The sequence below is a fragment of the Penicillium antarcticum genome, assembly GCF_028974205.1.
Source record: "Penicillium antarcticum strain IBT 31339 chromosome Unknown utg000005l_segment0_segment0, whole genome shotgun sequence".
NCBI lineage: Eukaryota > Fungi > Ascomycota > Eurotiomycetes > Eurotiales > Aspergillaceae > Penicillium > Penicillium antarcticum.
In genome coordinates, this window is record NW_026695303.1 from 95,965 (window position 1) to 108,888 (window position 12,924).

The 12,924-nt window shown below is 50.4% G+C and overlaps 6 protein-coding genes across 6 annotated transcripts; 1 reads left to right on the forward strand and 5 right to left on the reverse strand.

Annotated features, from left to right (window-relative positions):
• Window positions 1-308: 308 nt before the first annotated feature.
• On the reverse strand, window positions 309-722 carry N7508_004692 (uncharacterized protein; the record flags this gene model as incomplete). Its single annotated transcript, XM_058462758.1, has 1 exon — window positions 309-722. One exon carries the CDS (start codon window positions 720-722, stop codon window positions 309-311), a length of 414 nt encoding a protein of 137 aa, XP_058319236.1.
• Window positions 723-1,562: 840 nt separating this feature from the next.
• Window positions 1,563-2,693, forward strand: N7508_004693 (IPI1/TEX10 family protein; the record flags this gene model as incomplete). Its single annotated transcript, XM_058462759.1, has 3 exons — window positions 1,563-1,610; window positions 1,658-1,730; window positions 1,780-2,693. 3 exons carry the CDS (start codon window positions 1,563-1,565, stop codon window positions 2,691-2,693), a joined length of 1,035 nt encoding a protein of 344 aa, XP_058319237.1.
• A 440-nt stretch (window positions 2,694-3,133) lies between these two features.
• N7508_004694 (nucleobase cation symporter-1 family protein) lies at window positions 3,134-4,916 on the reverse strand (the record flags this gene model as incomplete). The annotated part of the gene is made up of 3 exons (XM_058462760.1): window positions 3,134-4,021; window positions 4,080-4,720; window positions 4,772-4,916. The coding sequence occupies 3 exons, from the start codon at window positions 4,914-4,916 to the stop codon at window positions 3,134-3,136; spliced, it is 1,674 nt and encodes a 557-aa protein (XP_058319238.1).
• A 307-nt stretch (window positions 4,917-5,223) lies between these two features.
• On the reverse strand, window positions 5,224-6,078 carry N7508_004695 (uncharacterized protein; the record flags this gene model as incomplete). Its single annotated transcript, XM_058462761.1, has 1 exon — window positions 5,224-6,078. One exon carries the CDS (start codon window positions 6,076-6,078, stop codon window positions 5,224-5,226), a length of 855 nt encoding a protein of 284 aa, XP_058319239.1.
• A 1,506-nt stretch (window positions 6,079-7,584) lies between these two features.
• N7508_004696 (putative G1/S-specific cyclin Pcl5) lies at window positions 7,585-9,622 on the reverse strand (the record flags this gene model as incomplete). Its single annotated transcript, XM_058462762.1, has 2 exons — window positions 7,585-9,182; window positions 9,238-9,622. The coding sequence occupies 2 exons, from the start codon at window positions 9,620-9,622 to the stop codon at window positions 7,585-7,587; spliced, it is 1,983 nt and encodes a 660-aa protein (XP_058319240.1).
• A 1,470-nt stretch (window positions 9,623-11,092) lies between these two features.
• N7508_004697 (putative aminotransferase) lies at window positions 11,093-12,669 on the reverse strand (the record flags this gene model as incomplete). The annotated part of the gene is made up of 6 exons (XM_058462763.1): window positions 11,093-11,139; window positions 11,186-11,693; window positions 11,920-12,210; window positions 12,286-12,415; window positions 12,479-12,512; window positions 12,591-12,669. The coding sequence occupies 6 exons, from the start codon at window positions 12,667-12,669 to the stop codon at window positions 11,093-11,095; spliced, it is 1,089 nt and encodes a 362-aa protein (XP_058319241.1).
• Between the last annotated feature and the right edge of the window lie 255 nt (window positions 12,670-12,924).

Consider the following 12,924-nt stretch of genomic DNA (forward strand, 5'->3'; position numbering starts at 1 on the left):
TAGAGATATAATATTAGCTTGAGGTTACAAAGTGGTTCATCAGTATGACGTGGAGTTCATATAGTCCCGGTCTTATTTCCGGGAAGCTGAGACTGATGTCAGTAGAAGGCAAGTCTTTTCATACGATATTCGAAGTGAGCAGAAAAGAATGATATAGGAATATAGAGTGGTTTATTAGACGACGCTATAAAGTGCTATCCTTCAATACTAAGTGCCAATATTGAAGGTTTCGACTATAATCATGGCTGAGGTTGAATGTTTGCTGCATATTCAATAGATGATCTACCATGTTTCATAGTAATATACCACTAAAAGAACAAAGACCGTTCGATATCATCCAGCAGGTCGGCAGTCATCTCGTTAGGACACGAATCGATTCTTTCATTCGCTTGAGCCAACACACTTGAGACATCGTTGAGTTTCTTCCGGAATTCAGCCCTAAAGAAAGACTGCGACTTTTCAGTGACACGTCGACAGTGTGGGTCTCGTGAAGACATTTCCAATCCAAGCTTCTCGATATATTGCAGCATAGGAGGGAGCTGAGCTAGAACTTCGGTGAACTTCTTATGTTGGTTCGCTTTCTCATATCTGATGTGGTCAGCACCACACTGTATAATTTCTTTGAACATGGCACAATAGGTGTCACATGCTACTTGGCTCTCGGGGGGTGGGGGTGTAGGAGCAAGAGGGTTGTTGCAGATGCGAGTACACAAGAAACACATGATTTCGGAGGCAGTCTGCTGGTATGAAATGTTTGAATAAAGCTGGAGAGGCTCGAATGAGAACTGATTGTAGGTTTGGGCTTTAGGAATGAGAGTACTCCTAATTTCAGTCGTCTCTTATCTGTTCGAAACAACAAGGACTTTATCTGAGGAAGCAAGAGCAGACAAAAATAATCTCGGTTGACAAAGAGCCGACAATGAGAACAACCAGTCACAAAGAGCTCTATATTGGACATCCTGCATGGTGTGAGTACTCCAAGGCTTTCAACTACCAGAATCAGCAATAGCCCGGACACCAGGTGTGAGTATATATTGGCAGGCTCTTTGTGGCAGTAGGTCCAGCTGGCGAGCGAGCGGATCCCCGAGCGGCTCTGCGGTCGATGGTCGGAAAGGATGAACGGGCTGGCGTGGGCCCATGACGGAAGTTGCGCGCGAGTCAGGAATTGGGTCTCTCCTTGTCTCTCGTTGAAGGCAGCCACTACCTGGTAGAGTTATTTAGGGACAAGAAAATTATAATAATACGAGGAGAGGGATGTGTAGGAGGAAGAGTTAGTCTTCCGGCTTATGTCGATGTTGTTTCCATTGGCGCGTTGGATCGCAGTATGGGTATTGGGATTATATCCCACCCATACAACATAACATGCCTGCCATCTGTAATCCCTGATTTACATGTGTTTCATCTCAAAATTCCTATATTGAGCACCGACGATATATGTGGCTGTCAATATACTTCCCCTTTAGGCAGTCTTCTGCCTGGGGCACCAATTGATAAATCACGTGTGATAACCGCAGCAAAAAAAAGCATCGACGGCGTTTCGACTTTACTCAACAGACACAGCCATGGGTTCCAGCGCTAAAAGAAAGAAGGAGAAGCAGAAGGACTTCCAGGTAAGATTAGGCGACCATTGATTCCATGGGCTTGCTAACCTCCGCAGAAACCCAAACTCAAGGTCGGCAAAACCAAAGCGAAGCCCGAAAACTACACAGACACAAGTTTCCGATCAAAGTGTATGTAGTAATACTGTCTAATGGAAATCGCTTTACTGACAATTAGCAGCAATTGTTCTCACCCAACAATCCCTTCACCTTGCCGCCCCATCTTCAAATACCCAATTCACCCATAACCTCTCTCTCCTCTCCGCCAAATCCGACAGCCAGCGCCGTGACTCGCTCGCATATCTGACGACCACAATCGCCTCTCGGCCAGTGGACTCACCACTCCCACAACCTGTTAGCGTCATTCTACCGTCTCTGCTTCCACTCATTCTCGATGGAACGACCAGTGTTCGGACGCAACTTCTGAAGCTCTTGAAGACCCTGCCGCGGGGCGATGTGGAGGATCATGTCGCACAACTTCTCCCATATGTTCGCGCGGGTATGACCCATCTTGCAGCGGACATCCGTGTCTCCGCTGTGGAAATTCTGTCATGGCTGGTCGAAGCGGCCGGAGAACAAACAGTTTCTTGCGCCGGAGGCTGGATCAAGACACTCAATTGTTTCCTGTCCGTACTAGGCTGGCACACGGAAGAATCTTCACGCTGGTCATCCAACCGTGCTTCCTTTGGAAAGTCCGGGAACCAGGGTAGACCTATGGTCAAAGTGCTTGGGGCTCTGGCGGACTTTTTGGATGCGGGTATCGGAAAGCCTTCGACCGGCAATGCCGATAGTGACATGTCCGAGGACGAAGAGAGCTCTGCATGGCCTTTCCCACTTTGCCAGACAGGTCAACACATGATCTCAGACTCGTCTGCTCCTTATGCATATTTGAACCTGTTTGGTCAGCCACGTGATGAGGAAGGTGAAATGTACGAGACACGTGAGGATCGATACCGCGTGTTCTCCGCCCGTTTCCATCCGGCAATGGAGCGCGGTCTCAAGGGTGCCAGAGAAGAGGGTGGCGAGATGGGTCGTGCATCATCTAGCGTGACCAAGGTATTGAAAGAAGCCATTGCGTACGGACCAGGGCCATGAAAGGAATTTTCAACAGAATTCCATGTGGCAAACGCAACTTCAACCACTAAAATGGTATGACCAAAGGCCTCATTCGCACAAACTTTGGCTCGGGGGACCGAGAGCCCTCGGCCTGGATCCGATTTGGCACCGACACCGCATGGTTTTTCCCCTTCTAGAGCCGGCCCTCGCAGCCACGATTACAGCGCACGAAACGCATCGGCGTGTTCCGTCGCCACGGCCATTGGGTTTGATCCTCGAGGCAGCTCCGGCGACACATGCATATCACTTCGCTCATCGTAACCTCGATGAACCTTGATAGACCGGTCCGATTACAGTGATACCATCAAAGCTTGGTCTTGATGAAGCAAAATAAATGCAAATGCAAACGACAATAATATTTCATATCGAAGACACAAATAGTCCTCGCATTATAAACCATGGAATTAATATACCAAAAGCTATGTAGCCTTTTCCACATCCATCCGCTTCTCATGTGCGTTTGGGACTGCTTCTTTTCTATCTGAATCATCCGTTTCCACCCCTTCCACCACCATGCCTCTCTCATCGTAGATTTCGTCGGGTAAGATAGCGCGATCAATCTGAGCTTCGCGGGCAGGGAAGAGCCATGAAAGGCCTACATAGACAATAGTTGTGGCAACAAAGCCAAGTAGCCATCCAAACTCATACGGATGTTCACCAACCCCAACATCAATATGAGCATTGACAGCATTGATCAAGCCCGGAATACTGGGTACAACACCCACCAGGAAAGCCACGACAGCTCGCCAATTCACTCCGGAGATACTCTTACCCGCGAGAGAGAAGGTATACCGGTAAATTGGATTCCAATGTTGGTAGAGAGCAAGAGAATCGTATCGGCGGCGGTTGATAACCCAGAAGTCGAATAGCATGATAGAAGCAATGGGGCCGAGGAAGATAGCATAGGCAGACATGAAAGTAAGGAAGTTTCCTGCGGACTCGAGGATCTTCCACGGAACAAGGCACCAAGACAACAAGGCACAGAGGATTTGCCCACGTCGGATGTTGATATACTGTGGTGCGAGTGCGGTGAAGTCATTAGCAGCGGAAAGAGAGTTGGCAGAGATGTTGACTCCGAGGGATGCTAGTGCAAAAGAAAATGCACCAAAGAATCGACAGGCACGATTAGGCCAGTAGCTAATCAGTACTGTTGGATCCCAAGGAATAGAGTCGAGATTATAGTGGGATTGGCCGGCAGATGATGCAGCAATTCCAATAAAGGAGATGAAGGTGAATACGATCGGTAGCATCGGGACATAAAGGAGCTGCCACTTGGGACTGACGCGAGAGTAACGAGAGAAGTCAGACTGTAGAGAGTGTTTGTTAGTCGATATATAGTTATAGTTGCAGAATGCAGGAACTCACCTGGTTGACGCTCAGGGTGGCATAGTTCCCCAACACCGAAGTCATATTGGCCAAGAATAGCCAGCTATACTTTGATCCAGAAACAGATGAGCTCTGCTTTGCGAAAACACCACCGCCACCCTTTTCAGCGACGAATGCCCAGATCAAAATGGCAATCCAGGCGATCGGAACGAGTACCGACTTGATGGTGAACAGCCAGCGCAGCTTGTTTGGATGCATTAACAGGAATGGAACCTGAATCAACCAGAAGATGAAGAATGAAACCATGCCGTTAGTGGTAATACCCTGCGATTCAGGGATGTCGTTTGGAAGATCCAAGTAACTCGGCCAGATGGCACCGATCATCACCCGAACAGCATTTCCCCCATTGACATTCTGGATAGCAAACCAGAAAATAGCAAGGATAACCCGTGAAATGATAGCAATATATGAGCCCCAGAAGCCCCAGCTGGCACGAGCAATAACCGGAAAGGGTACGTGGTATATGGCGCCAACAGCACCGTTGGCGGCGATAACAAAGGACATAATAAAGAAGGACAATGCGACAATGCCCAGAGCTTCCCGGTAGGTCAGACCGACGGCGATAATACTACTCGCAAATTGCCATGTCGCTGCGTTAAACGCGTCCGAAATCCAATATGCTGGAAGACGTCATTAGCCTTGACCGGAGTCTGCGTCAAGGGCGTGAATACCTATAAGACTGGAGACTCCCCATTTGCGACGGTCTTTCGGAATTGGATCCAGATCACTATTTGTCCACCGAGCATTACCCATCGCAAAGGCAGACTCGGTCTGCGAGACCCGTAGATGGGGTCTCGAGGGTCTGGGGAGGCGCATGTTGAGCTTCATGTATAGATGAGGGGGAAGAACCAGCTCCCTAGATCTGAGACAGATGTAAGAAACAAAAGCAAGGAAGATGATAGGATCCTTTTATCCCTGCGAACCCCGGACAACCCCGAGAAAATGGCAGAAGTACACTTGATAAGCAGATAAGCTTAATGATAAGACGAGCGAATGAGGTGAGGCTAAAGTGGCGATTTGGATATCTTCGCTTAGACCCTGAGATATATTCATATTGTTCTCGTGTATTATCGTGATAGCCTATGTTGTCATGTTCAAGGACTGTCAATTTATCATCGCTATCTCAGTGCTTCTCTCCTGGCAAGCGCACATCTTGCCATCCTCGACCGTCGCCTACGCCCTCTACACTGCCATGTGGTCGGATCCCCTTCCACTCTGTAACATTCATCCACCCAATCTGCTGCACGTCCCCGAAGCCACCGATCCAATATACATGGGTCACAACCAACCGCGCCCAGAAACTGGCATGAGGTGAATAAGAAGCACCAGGAAGCCAGACCTTAGCATCAGGATGAGGCTCCAAGAAACATTTCTCAAGGGCGGCGGCTGCGTCATCGGGAAGGGGGGCCGGGAGGATATCCAGATATCCAAAGAGGGTAACGCGAGGCAGAGCAGCAGGGCTCAAGGGCAGACCGGGATAAACAGGGCCTGCATCATCAAGGTGATCCCACCAGTCTAGCTGAAGACTGAGGTTCGACCCTGCAGCGATATTCCTGAATGTCGTTCCAATACGGAGCCCAAGGACCGTTGGATCACCGCTGTCGTCGTGCGACAGATGGGGGGGCAGGGAGCCCTCACAGTCGGCGATATATTCGCGAAGTCCAATAGACAGACCAGCAAGGTCGGAGGGAGCATGTGCGGAGGGAGGGATCGAGTGGGGGAAGTTGGTGGTGATGACGCCAGAGGGAGCCAACGCGAGAAGGCGGCGGGCCATCAAAGTCGAGGTGAACCACGATGGGCGGGTAAGAATGCCTTCATCTTCAGCAGACACAGCACTTTGGCTGGGAACCGAGCTTTCTGCTTGTCCTAGGAAAGCCTGAATGGTATCCGAGGTGGGGAGGACAAAGCCGTTGACCGTGAGGGGTGAAATGAGGGCGAGAACGCCGGTGAGGAAAGCGGCCGAACTGGACACCATCATGACAAAAATCCAGGTCTGGGCAGATATGTGAGCATCAAAGCAGAGATCACAGAGCAAAAGAGAAGAGAAGAAGGGTCTGCAAACGGGGCAAGGTGCGGAGAGCGGAGACTATCAGCTGATGCGATCTTATCTGATCGCATCACCTGATCCGGAACTATGCAATCCTGCGCAGAGGGGTCGTTCAAGCGATCATATGTTGGTCCGAGTATTTCTCAGAGTTGCAGACTGTCTATTAGGTGGTTTGCATATACTGTAGAAGGCCAACGATCATATGACGCTGAGTGCCCCTACATACCACTCCGATGTCACCCGAGGCCTGGAGATAGTTTTTTGGGCGTCAACTGATATTTTGTCACACCTTGACTATCATTTTTGATGGCAGGACGGCTGTGGATCATATCATTTCTCATCTTTTCTGGCTTATGAGTAGCATATGTTGCAACCGTTCTGCAGAACGAAACGAAATCACTAGGTTTAAGCTCACTTCCATGCTCCTGAAAATAGGCTTTCTAGTGGTAGAAGAGACATCTGAAGGCTAAGATCAACAGTATCAAGTGCTGATCTATGATCAAGATGTGTCTGAATAATTCTCCTAAATGTTCCCAGCTAGAAACAAAGTGGCTTGGTGGCAGTTTCACAGAAAACGAGCTCTTAGGCATCCATATGTTCATTTTCATGCCAAAAACAAGTGATCGTACTTTGTACCATGTCTTTTAACATCTTCAAGAATCCAACACAACATGATACAAGTCTAAATTGTTGTAGTACTCCTGCAGATAGGGCTCAGCATAGCCACGGTAGAACTATAAGCGCTACGCATAAGCAATCTTCGAAGCATGCAACCTCCCGACTAACCCAAAATCACACAGCCAAGCATGTCATGCATGAAACTCATGGCTTGTACTTCGTATCCAGTTCTATAGATAGCCAGGGCAGAGGGCTGAGTCATGCTTCGCCGCAGCGGTTGAAGTCTTGAAAGTGGAGAAATCGAATGAGTCACACTTCCAGGGTGGTCAGACGGCTAGCTGCCTATTGGCGTCTGAGATGGCGTTTACGGCACCGATATCGCTGTTTGAAGCTGTATTGATTTGGCTATCCTGTCCGAGGGAAAGACCCTCGGGGGTGGCATACATACCACCCCCTAGATGGAGAGATATACAGCAGGAGAGACGCCGGCTCCCATAAAAGCACAATAAAGACCATAACCGTCCCAAGCCGACCACACTCCGTACGCAACCTCGTATAATAGTAAATAGGGTAAAAAGTGAGAGAAGATGCACGATGCAAGGAAAGACGCGCCAGTCAATCACCTCATCGTACACTTGGCTGGGAATCAAACGCCCACAAGCCCTGCGACCGAGTGCCCAAGAAAATAGGGGGTATGTACAGGAACACTTCGGGTTCGCGTCGCTGGAAACAAATAAGAAACGACGGACTTTTCTTTTTTTTTGTTTGACCTCACACAAAGGAAATAGAAAAGAGAAAGATCCGCTAAAATATTGCAAGTCAATTCAAGAACTCAGCAACGCGAAGAGTCGGGTTCATAGCGACCTTGCGTGCTTCACTGCCGCAGCAGGCACGTTTCATGCCGACTGGCCCTGAGACGGGGCCAGTTCGCTGGGAGATAGAATTATTCTCATGTTGCATCATGAACGAGTGCGGTAGCTGACCATCAGGCAACACGGTGTTTTCACCGGAGGCACCGAGGTTCATCAAATGGCGCACATGGTTCTGAAGGAGATCATCAGATCCAGTGCGTCCACGTTTCCGGCACTGGCGCCGCTCTGGCATAGCACCGGAAAGTTCGCAGAGACTCTGAGCGGCTTCATTCAGACTGGAATCCAGGGTGAATGCAGACAGATCTGGGACCGAGGAACCCATCGAACTGGGGTACTCAGGAGAGCTGTAGACACCGACTCGAGAAGTCTCTTCGATGGGAGAGGCGATAGCCAAGGTCTTCCGGGACTCCTGCATGGTGCAGCGCAAGGTGGCTCTGACGGCCAGACGAGCGGATGCAGTAACGCCAGTTCCCGAGGCATTGGACGAGACCGACGACGACCGCGATGAGCGGGACGACAGAGTTGACACATCCGACACCATAGACTCGGGAGATGAAGCCGAAGAGGTCGAGCGAGCCAAAGATGACCGACGACCCGTAGCCGGGTAGCCATCGAACGACTGAGACCGAGGGCAGTATGACAGAGGGGGGCGCTGATCGAGAGTCGATCGCGCCATGCACGCATTCTGCACCTGGTACATAGCCGAACTGAGAGCTGAGCGACAGGAGTAAGCAGCCGCACTCGCAGCGGGAGTGGCGGCCACCTGGGATTGAGGGGTCATCTGAGGTGTAGGAAGCATGGAAGGACGAGGCATTCCGGGTAGAGCCAGGCTCGGGAGCTCCATGCACGGAGTCGGCTCCAGTGTTCGGGGAAGACCCCGTGGGCAGGAGGTCCGCTCGCGAGAGAGAGACTCGGTCGGCACACTGCGAGGCGAGGGAGACTCGGACAATCCGAGATCCATCCCCATCGCAGGGACTGGGGTCATAGGCTCTGACTCTACAGAGTCCAGTTCAGGAGTGAGTCTGGGAAGGACCGTCTGCCAACACTGACCTTCAGTCACCGGGGAACCACCGGCACCAGGAGTCAACTTCAAGACCAGATCGGTCCAACGCTGGAATGTTGCTTCGTCGATATGCAGGCGCCATCCGACGGCCTTAAGGAACATCAGCTCATTCTGGTTGATCTCAAGGGTGTTGAGACCAGAAATCTTGCTCCAGGCACGAGCGGAGTAGTTGCGGTCCTGCAGATACTTGGAAGCGAGAATCAGCGCTGCCAGGAACATACGACGGCCACACTGCATAGCCCGCAGCATGGACTGATCCCGAGGCTGTTCCTTGGTAAAGTCGTCAGTGGGCACATGGGGCTTAATCTTAATCAAATAATACAAAGCCACCTGCAGGGTACTATAGCTGGTACGCGAGCGTCGGAGTGTTTCTTGAATGAAGATGCGGAGGGGAAGAACGCCTTTGGCTCCAGTCGCGGCATCACTGCGGGATGCTGCGGCGGACAGAGGCCAGATAGTCTCAACGATCTGTGACGCGGTATCTTGTAAAAGGTTTAGCTGAGCGTCCGAGACCGCGTCTTGTGTTCCAAGACTTACCGACGAGATTATCGACAAAGTTGACTTTCCGCTCCGATTGCCGAAGCAGACAAGGCGGAGGCCGCGCACTGGGAGCGCTAGAGGCATAACCGTTAGTGCGCCGAGGATGCGTACGCAACTCGGGCGGCACTACACCATCTTTCCGAGCAGATCCTTTGTAAGACCGGGAGCAGCCTCCGGCACTCCTTTGACTGTTTCCTTCATTGTCCCACGCATCAACGGTGGAGGTCGAGGAGACGGAGTTGCAGTCGAGGGAGAAGACGGAGGAGGAGGAAGAAGACGCGGAGGAGATCGAGTAGGGGTGGGCGTGGTGAGACGCTGTCAATTGAGAGCCTGGGTTTGCGGGCAAACCCAAGACGTCCATCCCTGACATATCCGGGTTCATTTCGGATAGGGCGAGATGGTCCGATTTGTACCGAGTGAAGAAACCGTTAAGAGGAAACCGGGAACGAGGGCCGAGGAGACAAAGCCGTCTTTTGCGACGTAGGCGACGGCAGACCTTTAGTGGAGAGCCAAGTTGAGGAAGAAGCGGAACCACCGGGAGTGGTGAGTAATAAGTTAAGGTGGAAGAACCAAAGAAGAGAAGAACAAGAACAACAAGACAAGACAATAGACAAGAAGATATTCACGATCCGATCACCAAGTGCTATACCACGTGGCGAGTGACTCTTGTGATGATTCAGAAGCCAGAGGCGAGATTAACAGCAAAGGCGATCGGGTCGGAAGAGGCAATAGGGTACATTTTGAAGAGAAAGAAAATGGGCAAAGAACAAACACTCAACGGAGCATGAACAGGCAGAACCACACTGGTGGCTACTTGTTACAGGCAGGCGTTGAGACTAGGCAGAGAGGGAGTGGAGAGAGGGAGAGGGAGGGAGAGAGAGAGGCGACCTAGTGGGAAGGGGAAGGAGTCAGTGGGGGAGTCACAGAGAGAGAGAGAGAGAGGGAGGAGTTGGAGAAGAGTGAATATATTCATACCTTATGACTCTTTCAGAATCTGAAGTGACTAAGAAGAGGCAAAAAGGGAGAGAAGTTGTGGCGAGAGAAATGGGTGGCGGGAAGGGGCGCAGGGACCACTCAGAGGGTGGAGGGTACAGGGTAGAGTGGAGGGTATAGGTATAGAAGAGTATACTTGGGAGGTATACTTAGAGTCCGGTCTACTCTATGAATGACTGAAGTTCAAGAAATGACTCTTGTCTCCGGTGAGAAGGGGAAACCCGGATGCGGCGAGAACGGAGCCGAGATAGGAGTGACTCTACAATATTCTATCTACTCTGTAAAATGATGAGAATCATAGAATAGAATAGATCTGAGATGCTGATACTGATACTGATACTGATGTTAATATATGCCATTCAAATAATCTCAATCTAATGTAGTGATTGTTGCTTCTCTAACAGAGTACCCAGAATGACCCTTGTCTGTGCAGCCCAAAATTACTAAATTTCACCAGACATTGGCAGTGACAGACTGACAGACACTGCCAGAGACTGCCATAGGCAGAGACCGTCGGCACTGAGTCATAAAGGCGCTTGCCACGTCTTTGCTCCACCCGTGATTGCTTCAAGCCCTATTGGCTGCCACTCCGATCGTCTTTCGGGCTGGGGGGTTTGGGACTCAGATGACCTCACAGGATTAGGCTGAAATGAAAGAAAGTCCATTTCTAGAAACATCCTCTTACATCAAGCTACAGAGTATAACGTTACCGATAGTTAGGGGTAGCAGGATAAGTTATACTGCCTATACTTGTATCCAGATCCGACAAGTCCTATTGGCAAGCATAGACAGAGAATAGACAGAGAATAGACAGAGTAGACATAAACTAGACATCGACACAGACACAGACAGACAGTACCTACACTACCTCTCGCAGCAGTGCTACCAGCCCCTGCACCTCGGCCTCTGTCCCGGCCAGCATAACCGAACAAATATCGGACTGACCACTCACCGGTGTTATAATGCAGCAGGCTGACCCGCACCACCCCATCCTCCACATCGGGCAGCCCACACACCTCGGCCAGCAGCCGGTGGCTGTACATATGACCACTACGGAATCCAAACGCCGACCGGCCCTCGACTGCTTCTACCAGCTGTTGGCTGCCCATACCCTGTACGACAAAACTGATCACAGGTACACGGAGCTCCTTGCGTGCCGATGCTTCTCCAATAATAGTAATCCGGCTATCGGAAGCCAAGAACTTCAGTAGGATCTGCTGCAGCCGCTCTTCGTGCTCCGCCATCTGGGTCCAGCGTGTGCTAGGGTCGGAGCCAAAGTACTCCACAACGCGGGGAATGCTCTGAGTGAGCTCGTAATTTGCTGATGCAAGGTTAAGCTTCAAATCCAAGGTGTTGGTGGCCTTGAAGAAATGCCCCAGCGACTCGATCTGGTCATGAATCCGGGACGAGGCATATAGTTGAGCCAGGTGTGGGCCGTACACCTTGTACCAGGAGAAGGCCTAATCATCAGTCAGTGAGCCATTGTAGATTACAGTAGATCAGATTGTTTGGGCACTTGCATAAAAGTCCACATCCAAAGCCTTTACATCGACCTGGCGATGGGGTGCCAAGGCCACTCCATCCACACACAGCAGGGCCTATTCTGATGAGACATTTACACCCATCGTGGCGAATATAAGCACTCACACGAGGATATGCATGGACCGTATCTGCAATCTCTCAGACCGGGCTGATGGTGCCGGTGATATTGGAGGCGTGCGGGCATGACACAAGCCGAGTCTTGTTGAAGAGCAAAGTCTTCAACTTGGCTGGATCACAGACGGGATTCTTGGGGTCAGAAGCCGCCCACCACTTCACTCTCAAGCCCAACCGTTCTGCGACTTGGACCCAAGGGGCAGTGTTGGCCTCATGGTTCAGTTTAGACAGGATTAGTTCGTCACCAGGATGGAATTTCAGAGCTATAGAGATATTGTGCAGTAGCTGGGTTGTGGAAACACCAAACCTAATCAGTTGAGACTTGAATTAGCATTCTGTTCTTATCTGTTTAGTCCGTCGGCAATAGATATTGTTGGTCGCGGTGGAGATATATACCTCTTCAGTGGCAGCATTGAGAAACCCAGCAGCCACCTTGTATGCATCCGAATATGCATTTGTCGAAGTCTTGGAGACCCCATAGGTAGCACCAAGCTGGACATTCGTGTTCAAAAGGTATGAACGGATGCTTTCCGTATGGCGGAGTTAGTACCCATAAAGAGTATACTGCATTAGTCCAGAGTAGACGTACGAGTCCGCCACACGATCCAGAACCTGACTTCCACCTGGTTTCCAATATTAGCTTAAATCATAAATCTCGTATCCTTGATAGACCCAAGGTTCATGCCGGTTCTCGAACTAACCTGCATTGTCCATAAACACCTGCTCCTGCTGTAGTGCAGGGAAGCGAGCGCGAGCTGCTGTCACATCCAGAGAGGCCATGTTGATATGAATAGACTTGAGTAACTTGAGTAATTACAAGAGATGGATTACAATGCAATGCAGCAGAATGAAAGGCAGCAGAACGAAAAGTGAATGTATACCCTACATGTACTTGGCCCCGGCCGCTGAGGGGTAACTTGGTGAGAGTTGATAGCGGGTTCTACTCCGATTCCTTGCTTGATACACGAGCACTTCTGTTGGCCATTTAGCTCTTGACGTGTCATCTTTGATTAGCGTTGCAGGAATTTGGCCAGC